The 16,801-nt window shown below is 32.6% G+C and overlaps 2 protein-coding genes across 9 annotated transcripts in view; one reads left to right on the forward strand and one right to left on the reverse strand.

Moving 5' to 3' along the window:
- LOC132799570 (uncharacterized) lies at positions 1–12,898 on the reverse strand. Of its 5 annotated transcripts, XR_009634359.1 has the most exons (3): positions 12,516–12,875; positions 7,083–7,119; positions 1–551 (listed from the first exon to the last, which is right to left on the reverse strand). XR_009634359.1 is itself a non-coding variant. In XM_060811766.1 (2 exons), the coding sequence occupies exon 2, from the start codon at positions 5,559–5,561 to the stop codon at positions 4,179–4,181; it is 1,383 nt and encodes a 460-aa protein (XP_060667749.1). In that variant the 5' UTR covers positions 5,562–7,119; positions 12,516–12,898; the 3' UTR covers positions 3,019–4,178. The 5 variants fall into 5 exon arrangements, 1 of the variants encoding a protein (XP_060667749.1); XM_060811766.1 differs by lacking the exon at positions 1–551 and having other exon boundaries at positions 3,019–7,119; positions 12,516–12,898; XR_009634358.1 differs by lacking the exons at positions 1–551; positions 7,083–7,119 and adding an exon at positions 11,463–11,520 and having other exon boundaries at positions 12,516–12,898.
- LOC107412392 (probable glycosyltransferase At5g20260) overlaps positions 10,499–16,801 on the forward strand; it is a 15,462-nt gene continuing 9,159 nt past the window's right edge. The window contains exons 1-3 of one of the 4 annotated variants that reach the window (XM_048468129.2): positions 10,554–11,197; positions 11,255–11,282; positions 16,487–16,641. In XM_048468129.2, coding sequence (XP_048324086.1) covers positions 11,004–11,197; positions 11,255–11,282; positions 16,487–16,641 — 377 coding nt within the window. In that variant the 5' untranslated portion in view covers positions 10,554–11,003. Of the gene's footprint in view, positions 11,283–15,887; positions 16,423–16,486; positions 16,642–16,801 lie in introns of those variants that run through there. The other 3 variants (XM_016020163.4, XM_048468127.2, XM_048468128.2) reach the window with 3 other exon arrangements.

The following is a 16,801-nucleotide window of genomic DNA, read 5'->3' on the forward strand; positions in this document are numbered from 1 at the left end:
ACTACTCTGGTCTCCGGGGGTACCCTTTTGCTGTCCAAGAGTGCAATCCATATGGATGATACTTGATCATTAATTAGCTGCATATAACATTATAACTACTTATACAATTCAGCCATTCAATTGATTGTGTTTTCAAAACAATTATGTGTTTTCTTGCAGCAGTAGCAGCACCATTTCCTTCTCATCACCATTCCTGTTCTCTTATTGTATTTCTTTATTCTCACTACTAAAGCAGAATTCAAAAAGAGGTCTATCTACATTATCCATATGAACAGATCTCAAATGCCCTTGGCTTTTTCTGGCCATCACAACTGGTACTCCATCATTAATGGCCTCAGGCATGAGCATTCAGTTTCCTCAACAAATCATGAGCTTCCATCTTCATCATTGCTCATATACAATTACAACAATGTGATTCATGGGTTTAGTGCATTTCTATCCTTGCATGAATTAGATGTTAGATTTTATGGATCTAAATATACATAATAAATTCCATTAATCATAAATCACAAACCTCCAAACGCAGCCATTGATAAATTAAATCTTTAATCCTGCAAAATAAAAAACAATATAAAATAGTGCCTATGGACACACTATTCTCAAACCACTCTCAGATCTCTGAAAACTCTAATATCAAAATACCGTATGACATTGTTTGTTTGCTTGCCCTAGACCTTTATAGTCTCTGCAAGTCACACTTACCCATTAATTTTAACACACATAAAATACTAATAATTTCATAATATAATAATACTAGAAAAAATATGGGTAAGTCATTGGGTTTTTAAAGAGAGTTGGTCCTCCAGTCTAATGGGCCAACTGGAATCTTATAGAGAGTGTGTGACCAAGGGCCCTACTACAAAATAATAAAATAAGCCAGTCCCATTAATGACATAAATAGGCCCTGTAAGTGAGTAATTGATTATGCCAAGTCTATAAATATTAATTTATTCAACATTCTCCCACTTGTACTGTATAATCATCATCATATAAAATCCAAACTCACTTACTATAGAATTTCCCGAACCATAATGCCATTTCATCTAAATATATAGTATACCGACAGAGCACAACAATATACTAAACTAGGCAGTAGAGATTCTCTCAGTAAATCTCCCAAAACATTATACCATTTCAACTGAGTACTTTGCATGCCATAAACTCAGTCTAGGTAGTAAAGATTTACCTAGCCATGTGCAATCCCCCAACACACAAAACCATTTTATTCAAGCACATTGCGTATCGACAGGATACAACAATATACCCAAACTAGATAGTAGGAATTCACCATGACACCTATGGATCAACATACACATATACATATACTAATAGTCTCAACAGGCCTGTAAATATAAGGAGCAATAATATGTGTAATAAATCATCTCATAAATAAATAATGATCCACATAGGAATGTATTAAAATATTCAAAGAAATAAATAATACTCAACATGGATATTACTACAGAAAACATAACAAATTTCCACTGACCCACAGCAGTCTCAACTGCCTAACAATCCCATACGGGACACATGCTCCTCAAATATGCCTACTGGTAAAGCCTTGGTCAGTGGATCTGCCACTATGCTATAAGTCGGCGTGTGAACAACAGTAATGAGGCCCTCTTCAACTTTCTCCTTTACCACAAAATCTTTCACATCAATGTACTTCGCACCAGGAGTACCTTTTAAATTATTGGAGAAAGACACCACTGCAGTATTATCACAATACATCATAATAGGCCTCTCAATGGAGTCAACTACTCCTAAATCACGGATAAAATTCCGTAGCCAAACTGCATGACGGGTAGCCTCATAACACGCCACATATTCTGCCTCCATAGTCGAGAATGCTGTCACTAACTGCTTGGCACTCCACCAAGACACAGCACCTCCTGCCATGATAAATATATAACCAGTGGTAGATTTCTTATCATCCACACAACCTTTATAGTCTGCATCACTATAACCCACTACTTCAAGAAAGTTGGTGCGACGATATGTCAACATATGATCTTTAGTACCCTGAAGATACCTAAAGACCTTTTTAACTGCTTGGTAATGAATAGGACCGGGATTGCTCATAAATCTACCAAGCACACCCACAGCAAAAGCTATATCAGGCCGTGTACAAACTTGAGCATACATCAAACTACCCACTGTTGAAGAATAGCGAACATTCTTCATTGCCATCCTTTCTCTATCATTCTTGGGACATTGATCTTTAGAAAACTTTTCACCTTTCGTAACCGGTACACTTCTAGGAGAACAATTATGCATATCAAATCTCTTAAGGATTCTATCAATATAAGCTCTCTAAGACAATTGCAACACATAATTAGTCCTATCTCGAACAATCTTGGTGCCCAAAACAAAAGAAGTCTCACCAAGATCTTTCATATCAAAATGGTTGCACAACATTTGCTTTGTTTCAGCTAATAGGTCAGTGTCATTAGCAGCCAAAAATATGTCATCAACATACAACACCAGAAATATAAAATTGCTCCCACTGACCTTCATATATATGCATCTATCAACAACATTCTCTTTAAAGCCATTTTTGGTGACAACCTCATCAAACTTAAGATACCATTGTCTTGAAGCTTGCTTAAGACCATAAATAGATTTCTTAAGCTTACAAACCAAATTATCATTCCCTGTTTGTTGGAAACCAACTGGTTGAACCATATATACATCCTCATATAAATCACCATTCAGAAAAGCAGTCTTGACATCCATCTGATGCAACTCCAGGTCATAATGCGCCACAATCACCATAATGATTCTAAAAACATCCTTTGTGGATACAGGAGAGAAAGTCTCTGTATAATCAAATCCTTCCTTCTGGCTAAACCCTTTAGCTACAAGTCTAGCCTTATACCTCTCCACTTGACAATTGGAGTCCTTTTTAGTCTTAAGGACCCATTTGCACCCAATAGGCTTGCTACTCTCTGGTAACTCAACCAAATCCCAAACTCCATTTGATGCCATGGATTTCATTTCATCTTCCATTGCATCCAATCAAAAATTTGAGTTTGAACTGCTTATCACCTCTTCATAAGTGACTGGATCTGAATCATCACTTATGTCAAACTCATGCTCCTACAAGTAAACCTCATAGTCATCAGGAATAGCTGATCTCCTAGTCCTTTGTGACCTCCTCAAAGGTACATCAACATCTACAATAGCTGGAATATCCTCCTATTCAACAATGAGTTCATTCTGACCAACTACTAGTTCATCAACTACTGGATCAATAATATCTCTATCAAGAACAACTATACTGGGAATGAAAACACTTTCTTCTCTAAATTAAGGCACCCTTGTTCCATTATTATCATCAAATCCAAAATCATCTTCAAAATAAATGGCCCTGTCTGATTCCAGAATCTTGGTGGTGTGAGAAGGACAAAAGAATCTTGAACCCTTAGATCCTATACAATAGCCAACAAAATATCCACTAATGGTTTTAGGATCCAACTTCTTAATTTAGGGATTATAAATCCTTACTTCAGCTTTGCAACCCCATATTCGAAAATGGTGCAAATTAGGCTTTCTTCATGACCGCAACTCAAAAGGTGTCTTAGGAATGAACTTACTTGGAACTTGATTCAAAATATAAGCCGCCGTCCTTAAAGCCTCTCCCCACAAATAATCTGGCAACCTAGAATTTGCCAACATAGACCGCACCATATCTAACAAAGTTTTATTCCTTCTCTCAGCTATGCCATTTTGCTGAGGTGTACCAGGCATCGTATATTGCGCATCAATGCCACACTCACTCAAATAAATAGCAAAAGGCCCTGGGTTCCTTCCAGTCTCATCATATCTACCATAAAACTCACCACCTCTATCAGACCTTACAGCTTTTATTTTCTTATTCTTTTGAAGCTTCATCTTTACCTTAAACTCTTTAAAAGCAACTAAAGAATCTGACTTTTCACGATCAAGCTCAACATGTCCATAACAAGAGTAATCATCAATGAAGGTAATAAAATATCTATAACCACCCAAAGCAGTTGGTGTAAAAGGTCCACATATGTCAGTGTGGATTAACTCCAAAACATCTCCACACCTAGCTAACTTATCATTTCTTACTTTGGCAGTTAACTTCTCGTTCACACATTCAACACAAGTCAACAGATTAGAGAAATCAAGATTAGGAAGTATCCCATTCTTCACTAACCTTTCCATTCTGTGCCTAGAAATATGTCCCAACCGTTTATGCCATAACACTGAGGAATTGTCATTAACTCTTGGGCGTTTGGAAGCAACAATAGGAGCAACAATAGAATTAACAAGAAATTAAGACCATTATTAAATAAATCAAGCTTATATAGATTGCCACATAAAGTTCCAAAACCAACAACTTTACCATCCTTAAATAATTCAACTTTGTTATTTCCAAACAAAAACCTATAACCTTGACTATCCAAAACAGAAATAGACAACAAGTTTCTTCTTATTGAATGTACATAAGAAACTTCTTGCAACTCCAAAGCATATCCAGTGGCAAGCTTCAACTTGATTGTTCCCACAATGTTCACTTTCACTCTTGAGTTATCTCCCATATAAACATGCTGCTCAAGATTGGTTAGGCCCCTTCGGCTTATCATTCCCTGCAATGAATTAGTAACATGAATTGTTACTCTAGTATCTAACCACCAAGAATTCATAGGCACATCAATAATATTGGTCTCAATCGTTAAAATATTATCTTTCTTCTCTTGCTTTCCCTTTAAGGTCCAACAGTCTATCTTCTTGTGTCCAACTTTATTGCAGTATCCACACCTTCCATTGAAGTACTCTTTCCTTTTTCTAATCTGAAAAACACCATCCCTTGGCCATTTAGGCTTTATACTAGAAAACTTCTTCCTATTGGGGTTAAAACCCTGCCCAGGCTTGAAACCTTGTCCTGGCTTGAATCCTTGTCCCTTCTTTTGGAAAAACTTCTTGGATTTATCTACCTGATGTGAAACCATAGCAACAAACCTAGACTTACTTAATTTAATATCATCATCTTCCTTGACAATGATAGCAGTCAATTCCTCCGAGCTACAACCTTCTTTCTTAGTATTCAAACTCGACCTTATATTATCAAACTGTGATAGAAGACTCCTCATTATAGAATAGGTCGAGAACTCCTCTCCAATGTCCATCTTAAGGTCCTTCAGCTTATTATAATAGGAGGAAAGTAGCATAATATGGTCCCTTACTCTTTTAATACCATCATACTTGGTATTATTCAATAGGTCCAAATAATGATACTTCTCATTCATATCAAACTTGATAAACTTCTTTCCTATCTCCTCAAGAAGTCCCTTTGTAGTATTCACTTTAGAAATACTAGCATATATGGCCTCATCCATGTAATTCTCCATCATCATCATACAGCATTTATTAGAGTGCTTCCAATCCTCATAAAGTTTCTTAGCTACTACAGTACTCTCATCAGTCGGTATCTCTGGTGGATCTGTCTCCAAAGCCAAATCTAATTTCATGAAGGTCAAATTCATAACTAAGGTTTTCTTCCATTTCTGATAATTTGTACCATCCAATTTCATGGGCAGAAGGTTTGGGGTGCTACTAGCTGTAAAAATAGTAAACAACAAGACATTCCAAAATTTAAGACAATTCAATTACTATTTTCCCGCCCCTCAACACAAAAGCACAAACATAAATATCGCTTAGGGTGTTTGTAGCACTAAAGATACCCTTATGCGAGCCAGAGACAGTCAACCAAATAACCACAATCAAAATCATCAAATTGAATCATCGACAGGGCAACTCAGAACCTGCAATACATGGCATTTAATTAACTTCCACTGCCATTCCAGGCGTCATACAAAGCAACTAAAACTACTGACAGGGTAGACTAGTCACCTGTATAGACTCTGGTTAATAAGTGGGAGAAAAACAACATATTGGTAATTTCATGATATAGGTAAATAAAAGATAATCCATCCATTATGCCAACACACATTACATTGGTACACATAATGCAGACAAAATAAGTCTCACGACAGGTGAGTACCTAAAATCCCACACTACTATACCAACTAGGCACAAAGCCTCTTTGGGTAAGCTCACACAATCCAATTTTCCAATCACAAATATTTAATTTAATTTAATAAAATTGGAATGTAATAATTAAACAAATAAATAAACAATAAATAAATAAATTGAAAAATTGAATCATTAAATTAATTAATAAATAAACAACAAATAAATCAATAATAAAATATAAAATATAAAAAAAAATAAAAGAGAATAAAAATAAATAACTTTTTTTTTTGGCCTGCTAACGTCAGCAAACGACACGACATGCTGACATCAACACAAGCTCCAAATGGCATGCCGTTTCTCTCTTCTTCTTTGTGACCCGATTCTAGTCCAAACGGGTCATGTGACCCGCTAATTCGACTCATCTGGAAATTTCTTTTCCGGCAATCTTTTTCTACAATTTTGGTGCCGTTTGATTCCTCTTTTCTTGGGCAATGTTTTCCACAAATCAATTTCAATGTTTTAGCAACCAAAATCAATGCCCAAGAAAACTTATTCGTTCGGCCAAAACGGGGTTTCTCAATTTTTTTTTTATTCAAAAAAAAACAAAAAAGGTTTCCAGTCCAATTAAAGATGTTAAATAATACAATTCATAACAACAACCTATTTTTTCACCGTGCCCAGATCTTAATTCGAACTAAAACAAAAAAAAAAAAATTCACATAATTTGCACAAACTCAATATAAACCCGATATTGCGCAAGAGAAAAGAAATTAATCAATAAAATTCAAAATTAAAATTTGGATCTCCAGACAATCAATAGCCGCCAACACAAATGAATATCACATATTGGATTTCAGGAAACAAGCATGTAATAATAGAATCACAAGGACGAGAGAATAATTATAAAATAAATATCATGTCATCAATATACACGATGAAAGTTCAATGGCCGCATATCAATATAACAACAAATTTCAAAATAATTTATTATGCATATTAACCATGTGCTCTGATACCAATTGTTAGATTTTATGGATCTAAATATACATAATAAATTCCATTAATCATAAATCACTAACCTCCAAATGCAGCCATTGATAAATTAAATCTTTAATCCTGCAAAATAGAAAACAATTTAAAGTAGTGTCTATGGACACACTACTCTCAAACCACTCTCAGATCTCTGAAAACCCTAATATCAAAATACCGTATGACATTCTTTGTTTGCTTGCCCTAGATCTTTTATAGTCTCTGCAAGTCATATTTACCCATTAATTTTAACACACATAAAATACTAATAATTTAATAATATAATAATACTAGAAAAAATATGGGTAAATCATTGGGCCTTTAAAGAGAGTTGGTCCTCCAGTCTAATGGGCCAACTGGAATCTTATAGAGAGTATGTGACCAAGGGCCCTACTACAAAATAATAAAATAAGCCAATCCTATTAATGGCATAAATAGAGCCGTGAGTAATTGATTATGTCAAGTCCACAAATATTAATTTATTCAACATTAAAGACTTCAAAAAAGTCAAAGAGAATTTCTCTTAGCTAATAGTGGTTCAAGTCCACATTTGATACCACTTACATACCAGAATTCCTAAAGCTTAATTATTCCACTATTGAATTATGCACAATCTCAAAGTATGGTAAAGATATTATTATTGCAATTATTTATAGTGGTACATGGCCAGAGAATAGAGGTTTCAAAGATTGGGTTTGAGTGCTAATATCCCAACTAAGTGGAATGAATCATGTGAGGAAGCTAGAGAAGATTTTAATCCTTGTGCAATTCCAATGTTCTTGGAGCTAGATACTTAAATGAAGGTTTGAAGAAAGCAAGATCTGGTAAAATGCAGTAAGGATTCAGCGAGAGATACTTTAGGACATGGAACCTTGGTTTCCTCTATAGCTGTTGGAAACTATGTGAAACAGGCTTCTTATTTTGGCTATGCTACAGAAACTTCTAAAGGTACAGCTCCAAGCGCTCGATTTGCTGTATACAAAGTTGCATTGAACAAAGGAATGGACTCTTCAATTATGCTTGCTTGTATAGATTAGGCTATTTCTGATGGTGTCGATTTGATTTCTGTGTCCTTGCATGATAAGTTAGGGAAGTGCCATTGTATAAAGATTCTATAGCGATTGCCTCGTTAGTTGCAATGGGGGAGGGACTACCGGTAGTATGTTCTGCAGGATTCAATGGTCCAACCACTGGGAGTGTAAAAAATGAATTCCCATGGGTCTTGACAGTTGCAGAAGGCACGATGAAATAATCTTCAATTTGCTTCAACTCTAGCAATGGGATCAGGCTTCATCAATCCAAATCAAGCACTTGACCCAGGTTTGGTTTATGATGCAACAGCACAAGATTATATAGATTTGTTATGCTCCAAAAATTTTACTAATGATCAATTTTATTCTATAACCAGGTCAGGTAACTATGACTGTTCAAACCCATCTTTCGTTCTCAATTACCCATTGTTTATTGTCTTTTACAATGCAATATCATCGTTGGTAGTCAAAAAATTTCAGAGAACCGTTACGAATGTTGAAGAAGGCAGCGTGACATAAGGTTTTGGTGACAGCAGAAGCACCATTTGGTTCAGAAGTTGTGGTGACACCAAAAAGAACTAGTGCTTAGAACAAGATATGCGAAGAAATCTTATACTGTCATGATAAAAATATAAAAGTAACAAGAAAGATGAAATTGCATTTGGTGGATAAAATGAAAAGCATAAGGCGAGAAGTCCAAGTGTCCTGTTCCCTGAGTTTGATAATTGAGTTTATGGAGTATTATATATGGGAAGTAAGCAAAAAAAAAAGAAAAAAAAAAAAAAAGGGAAATAGAAGGAGAAGAAGAAATAAATTACTAAAGCAGAGAAAACAGAGGACCTAGAATATAATCGCCAATGAGAATGCGTACTTTTTTTTTTTTAGGGGTAGAAGAAAAAAATACATTCTTGTTTGTAAGATACATGGTATAAAGTACTAAATTTAGAACATGATGGAATTCTAATGTTGATTATAATGAAGAAACATATTCGCAAAATTTAGATTGCTACATTACCTGATGGAATTATACCAAACAATATATATATATATATATATATATATATATATATATATATATATATATATATAAGGGTAATAAAATAGTGTAGCAAAATCGAAAACCATTGATGCATAAATACCAAAACTGAACACAATCTTGAAGGAAACTCAGTAGAGCTAGCAAAACCGACAAGTAGCCATATTGATGCATTTCATATATACACTTAAAAAGAAACAATGATTTTAGTGTTTTTCTATCTCTAGATAAATGGTAAAGGTTTTGCAATCCTTAAAAATATTTTAAAGCCTTTAATTCACTCAGATTTTGGAAAGAAGTTAATATTAGAGAAGTTAATATCTAACAATAAGGCAAATAGAGTTATAATAAACACCATTGGTTTTGCATACTGACTTATTATATCCTCAATTCTCATCACGCTTAAAGGCAAGTTGCAATAAACCGAAAGACATTGTTCCCTAGCAAATGTATACTTGTGTATATTGCAGGGTATTTGACTTGAACATATTTATATATCTATATGCATGCATGCATGTATGTATGTATGTACGTCTTCCAAGTTATTAATTAATAACAAGTGGCTCTTCTTTCTTTGTATGGTTTTTATTTCGTTGTTAACCCTGATCCTATTTATAAGTCTATGTAGGTTACAATATGCTTCTCGGGCTCATGCAACGATTCAAAATAATTTAGCCTTTTCAAGTAAAACGGTGCAAGTACATTAGAAGAAAAGGAATTATGTTTCCGGAGTCTCTAATTTTGGTTGTGGAAAAGTAATTGCAAGAGCTATTTCTCCAATGGTTAGATTGGTTGTTTACATGGTTATTTGGCATGGCAAGATCATTACTTTTGATGATGTTCTTGCCTGTATAGATCAAGCACTTGTTCACATTGTGAACTTTATAGAATTGTTACTTTTGAAGAAAGTACATCCTCAATCTCAATAAAAATGATAAGCTTTATAGGATTGTGCACAAAATTTTTTCATTGATTTCTATTGTTATATTGAATATTAAAAGAGAAAGTATATATATTATATTGGTTAAATTTGGTAATCAAAGACTAATTTCTATATCTTCATATTTTGTTTGACGAAATATGACACTAGGAAAAAGGAACAAAAGAAATTGAAGCAGGACAACTCAGAATTAAACTATGCAACTGAATGGTTAACATGTGAATTTGGTATAGGTTAGTTTAGAAAGAGTAGGACATAAAAATATATGGTTGACATTCAAGTGCAGAGGATCTACTTAGCAAAGTATGTTTTGTCCTGTATATATTCTTTGTTTTGAATTTTATCATATTAATGAAGCTAATATAGATGTACAGTACAATTCGTTAATTAAACATTAATCCAGGAAGAGGTTTTTCCCCCTTTTTTTTTTTTTAATTTAGGTTTTTTGTTTGTTTTTGCTCCAAGTCACCGATGAAATGGTCATGATATTTGCTATCTGTCTCATTTATGTAATACTCACCCAAAAAAAAAAAAATTCTCACTTATGTAATGGTAAAGCACTAGCATTAAAAAATTGCAGGCATTTATTGACATCTAAAATGGATTTTCCCAACTCACGAATTTCTCTGTTGATTATGTTGAATTTAGAGTTGGATTTCCTTTCGCACATGTAGTAGTAGTACATATGAATTTGGTGAGGAAATTTCACATGCCTTCCATGAATTCTGAAACTTCACCATACCGCATCACAAATAAATATTATCATAATCTAAGCCCAGTTTTGATTCCCGAAAACATTAAAAAGTTGGGCTTGACGTGGCAGCAAAAGAGCGGAGTCAAATTGGTAGAAATGGAGTACTGTATCATGTTTTGGATTTCATAAATAATGGTCAACCCCCATTCCTAAACCGCACCAAGAAAAAAAAAAACATAAAGAAAAAGCATACTATAGCACTAATGAACCATGGAAACTATGGAATTCCGTTCACCATATTTACTCTTAACATTCCTCGTCCTCTCTCTCACTGCCCTCTATTTCTCTCCCTTAAACCAAATCCATTTTTCTATCAAATTATCTTCCTCTTCCTCTTCCTCTTCCTCCTCCACAACTTCATCATCTACTCCCCACCAAACACAGAACCCAGAACCAGAACCAGAATCATTACCGACGGTGGCGGAGTCTCTCCTCCGGCAAAGCCCTCCATCCACCATAACCACTCAAATTGTCCCAGACCATGTTAAAGTAAGCAAATTTACTATACCCTTATGGAGTTTTTGGATTATATAAAAATTCTCTCCTTTTTTTTTTTTTTTTTTCTGCAAAGAGAATAATATTTAAACCAATCCAAGAAACCAAAGAGAATAAGAACTTTCTCAGGAAAAATACTAACCAGATCAAAGAGTAAAACAGATGAGAACTTACAGTTCTGAGGCGCTTTACACCATTACGACCAGCAGCTAAATGTCCATCTTGGGCATTACTTCCAGAAAGAGAAAATATAGATACAGCGGATCCATCATCCCAAAATACCAATTAAAAGTATATCAACATATGATGTATTTATACGTGATCAAATTTTCTCAGATTAGAGAAACTGAAGACTGAAAAGACTGAAGTTCGTAATTGACGTATAGGAAATAGCCAATACTAAGATCTTAGGAAGATCTGAGTATATAGACACATCCAAGATTTTAATAGAACTGGTTATGGAACATCTTCACTACTGAAATTAATGAAATGCATAGCAGCTATCATCCACTCAAGTTTCAGTTACATTAAGGCTTTTGGTACTTCCTTGAAATTGACTGTAGTGCTATGCACGTTCACAGAAAGAAGAAGGCTCCATGGATAGTAATATTTCCCAAAAAACAATTTAAGCCTTAGCCACTGATGTTGGTAAGTTCTACATGAAACCTCTTGGGTGGAAGCTCCGAGAAACTATTGAATTAGGTTATATAACACCTTTAGAAAACAGATGCACACATTTCTTACAACACACAAGCATCTAAAACAACAGAACAGACAAAATTCAACAAATGCTTGATCATGGCAGACCCATTTTGGAATAACATTAGTATCTTACCCAGAAGAATAATGATGCAGTTATCAAATCATTCACTCAAAATCAAAGCTTGCGCCAATTCTAAGATCCAACTACTCTCAGCTATACCATCCTACAAAATTTCCCATCAACGAATTCTAAATTGAACTCCACCCCAAATTCAAATCTAACAGGTACCCAATTACATAAAAAAAGGAATAATATGACAACTATCACCGGTATAGGTAACTTTTTAACACGAATCCTCTTAACAATTCCAATGATGAATCAAAATATTTCATTTGAGACACCTCTGGACCAGTGATCCAATCAAAATCAGATCCATGGATCAAGCTGGAAGGTTAAACACATTGGAAAAATCAAAATTGGACGAAAGTGATAAGGATTAAGGGCTGGCGGGTGTTTATTATTACCTTGGAGGTACCACGGCAATGAGTCCAAGAGCCCCAAGCAGAGGAGTAAGGCTCACCGATGTTGTAAGGCAGATCTTTGGGACCGGTCCCCGATCCGCCCACCACTCCTTTCAAGAATTTGAACATCTTTTGTTCTTTTTCTTCTTCTTCTCTTCGTCGTCGTCGTCTTCCTCTTCCTGCTGTTACACAGCGAAGACGGACACCCTGAGAGAAAGAGAGAGATTGGACGGAATAAAGAAAGAAATGCCGATGTATGAGGAGGATTATTTGTGTGCATCGCGGCCTATGCTTTTTCTTGTAGTCTTTCGGGTTTGAAACTGTTCAGATTTGATAGCAATTAACTTATGTCACATAGCATGTGATTGGTTTAAAATTTCGATCGAGTTTTTACTCCCGAAATAGAAGATAAGTAATGCCACATATATATATATATATATATATATAAAAGATATTTATTAAATTTATTTATTAAATAACACATATTAAAATATTAATTAATATATTTATAAAATTTAAAAATAAATTAAATAAAAAATAAATTTATTAAATATTGTCTTACATTTATTATATCATTTATAAAATAAATTTAATAAATATTTTAATAATTTTAGAATTATTATGGAAAATAATAATAAACTACTCAAAATTTATAATTGATTTTTTTTAATAAGCCATTTTTTTATCATTTTAATGGTATGTAATTATACAAAGTAATTAAAAATTAAATTATTTTTAACAATTAAAAATAAAAATTATTTTTCAAAAATTAAAAGAGACATCAGTAGTAATTGGAAATAAAAAGTCAGTATATTTTTTCTTTTATAAAAGGAGGGCGCAATCAATCTTTTTAAAAAAGAAAAAAAAAATGGCCATTGTAACTTTAGAAAATAAACTTTTTCACATTTCACTTACACGATCATTATTAAACTTGGGAAATTTCAATCCAATTGATATTAATCCTTTCATATTTTTAAAGGTTCGAGTTTAGATGTAATGGATTGAATTTATAATGGGTCAACCCATTAATAATTTGATAAATAATAGATTTTTAATAGGTTAATCCATTTCAACCTGCTGAAAAAAAGTTTTAAATAATTTGGTAAATTATGATTAATATTTTGATGTGTAAAAGAAAATAAGTATGTGTATATGTTTTATTTTAGTAAAAGAAAATAAGTATGTGTATATGTTTTATTTTAATTTTTTAAATATGTATTAATATTAAGCATGTTGTTTTAGTTTTTTTTTTTTTTTTTTTTGGATACTTTTGGTTTATAAAGTATATAACTTTTAAGTACTAAGTATGTTTTTTTGAAATGCATTGTTTCTTTATTTGTTATTTGTATGTGCTTTTTTTTTTTTTTTTATAAAACAACTGTTAATAATTAAGTATATACATTGGATTTATTATAGTTATTATTATTTATTTAATTTTGTATAATCAATTTAATTTTTAATTTTGTAAATATAATTATTACTTTTTGTAGTATGAACTGTTAGTTAAGTATAATTTTGTATTGATTATATTTGTTTAAATATTTTTTGTTATAATTTTTTATTTTCTTATAAAAATTAATTTTGTAATGAAATTTATCGTTTAATGAAATAGATAATGAAAAGTTTTGATATTTTTGGGGATAAAGTCCAATTGCAAGTCTGACCCAGAAAGTACTTGATCATGATTTGTAAGTCTACTTGGATATTGAACATTTATATGTAAGAACTGAATTCTTTACAATAGATGGTTGTTGAAACTCCGAAAAATAAAATTTGGTAAATTTTTTCTTACTTTTACATAGAATCATTCATGTAGATGTGGATACCATATCAATTTTTTTATTTTTTATATGGATCTATTTGGTGCGTTTGATTTGTGCTCGAGCGGATGATGAAAAATTATCATGTCCGATTTATTTAACAAATGTATTTAGATTTGTATACTTTAAAATGAAAATATAACTAATTAGATTTAAGTGAAAAATTTTTAATACGAATACAATATCACATGATACATACACGATATAACGCTGTGCATTGTTAGATTTAACAATTATAATCCTAGAAAAGAATTTTACATTTCGTTCAATTGTATTTTTTTTTTAATTTTTTTTTTTTTTGGGTTACTTGACAATAATGACTCCATTTAAAGTCTTCCACTTCACGCTCTCGTCTTTTTCATTTAGGGTGATGCATTCCTTGTAAGGAAAAAGAGGTAAATCTTAATATTATTTTTTCTGTTTCAATTGTTTCTGACTTTCTCTAAATTAACCTTTTTGAGAATAAATAAACCCCAGAAACCCACCTAATTCATGGTTAGCTTTTTTTTCTTTTTCTTTTTCTTTTTTTTTTTTCCTGATTGTTTCTGACTTTTTTCAAACCTTGTTGAAGAAAAAAAAATATTGAAAAATGACGCAGCGACCAAAGTTATGGTAGATTTCCTTCAACAGCATGTCAATAGGCTCAAGAACGAGGAAGAAGAGTAGAAGCTCACGATTCACAAGGCCGTGAACAAGCATAAGAATGATGATGCTGTCAACTACTTCGCCAATGCCATACATAATCGCTTTAAAGCAAACATACTGATATTTCAATTGCGCCTTGATGCCGCTGCCTAGGCTAACATCACCCCTAACAAATCTATAGGCTTGGACTTCATTCACAACTCTCCGTAATTTTTCGACCTAAAAGAGATGAATAACACTATAAATAAGTTAAAGATGGTCATCAACAACCTCATGCAGCAAGTTGAAGTTGCCTGACAAATACAGTTTGTTAACAATTTAATTATGAAAAATGGAAAAAAAATATTAATGGATATTACTGTAACACATATATGAGAGGAGTGTCATATTAATTTTAACTTATTACCATGACATTACCATAAAACTCACTTTTACATGCAGATTATGATATTTTTAACTCATTTTGTATTTTCATATGTGTTTCAATAATATTTTCAAAATTTAATAAACGTTATTAAAATTTTATAAAAATTGTAATAAAAATTTTGGAATTATCAACATATATTATAAAAATTTTAACCAAATTATAAAAGAGTTGACACGGAAATATATGAATTAAAATTTACATAAAACATCAAAAAAAAATTGTATGAAAATTATAATATCCTATTGATTTATTAAAAAAATAGAAATTTTAAAAAACAATCACAAATTATCAATATTTTAAAAAATAACAAAAATTTCAACTTTAGAACTTAACTGAAAAATAAAATAAAACAGTTAAACACTTTTTTTTAAAGAAAAAATTGGGATGAAGACATAATTTTTTTTAAAATGAATACCGTGTGATTGAATTTAATTTAATTTTAGTACTTCCACAAAACATTGAACATAAAATAAAATAAAATAAAATAAATGGCAATAAAATAATACAAAAAAGATAGCTATAAATCAGAGGACATGGTGTTTGAAGGTCCCAATCAAATAGTAAAATTTTACATTATAATGTTAAAAAAAAAAAATAATAATTGTCCAAACAGAAAAGTGCTCATAAAATCACTATACATTTTCTTCCTAAACCGAACAGAGCAGAGAGCTTCTTTGCTTCTTCTGGAGGGTTCAGATTATTCTTTATTACTATATTCTCTAATGGCAACTCTCTCAGAGTCTCTCCGTTCACCCTATTTACTCTTTACGACTTTTTTCCTTCTGTCCCTTCTTCTCCTCTTCTTCTCTCCGTTATTCCAACAAAACCCTTTCGCTCTCAATTACTTCTCTTCCTCCACCACCACCACCACCTCTACTACAATTACTCTTCCATCTACACTCCCACAAACAAACCTCGTCTCTCCGGCACCGGCTCCGGCTCCAGCACTGACCCAGTATCACCAACCGTACCTTCAGCCTAAACCCACCAACAAAGTATGCACCATTTTCCATTACAGGTACTTTTCATTATTTCTTATGTTATTTGCTTTTCTGGGTTTTTCATTATTTATTTATTTTGAGCAGACTAAGAGCAATACAGAGAGAATTGAAGAAGATTTAGCGAGAGCCAGAGCAGCTATACGCAAAGCCATCGTTACAAAGAACTTTACATCCGATAGAAATGAGATTTACATCCCTAGAGGAAGCGTGTACAGAAATCCATATGCTTTTCATCAGTTAAGTAATCTTCTTTTCTTTACCGCTTTTAATGGCCAATCATATCAATTTTGTTGCTAAATATAGATAAAATTGATGATGCTCACTAGAGTCCCACCGTCGGCGGTTGTTATTTTATTTATTTATTTATTTAGTTTGGTTGAAAATGGTTTTTTCTAT

This window comes from Ziziphus jujuba, chromosome 10 (genome assembly GCF_031755915.1).
Source record: "Ziziphus jujuba cultivar Dongzao chromosome 10, ASM3175591v1".
Taxonomy (NCBI): domain Eukaryota; kingdom Viridiplantae; phylum Streptophyta; class Magnoliopsida; order Rosales; family Rhamnaceae; genus Ziziphus; species Ziziphus jujuba.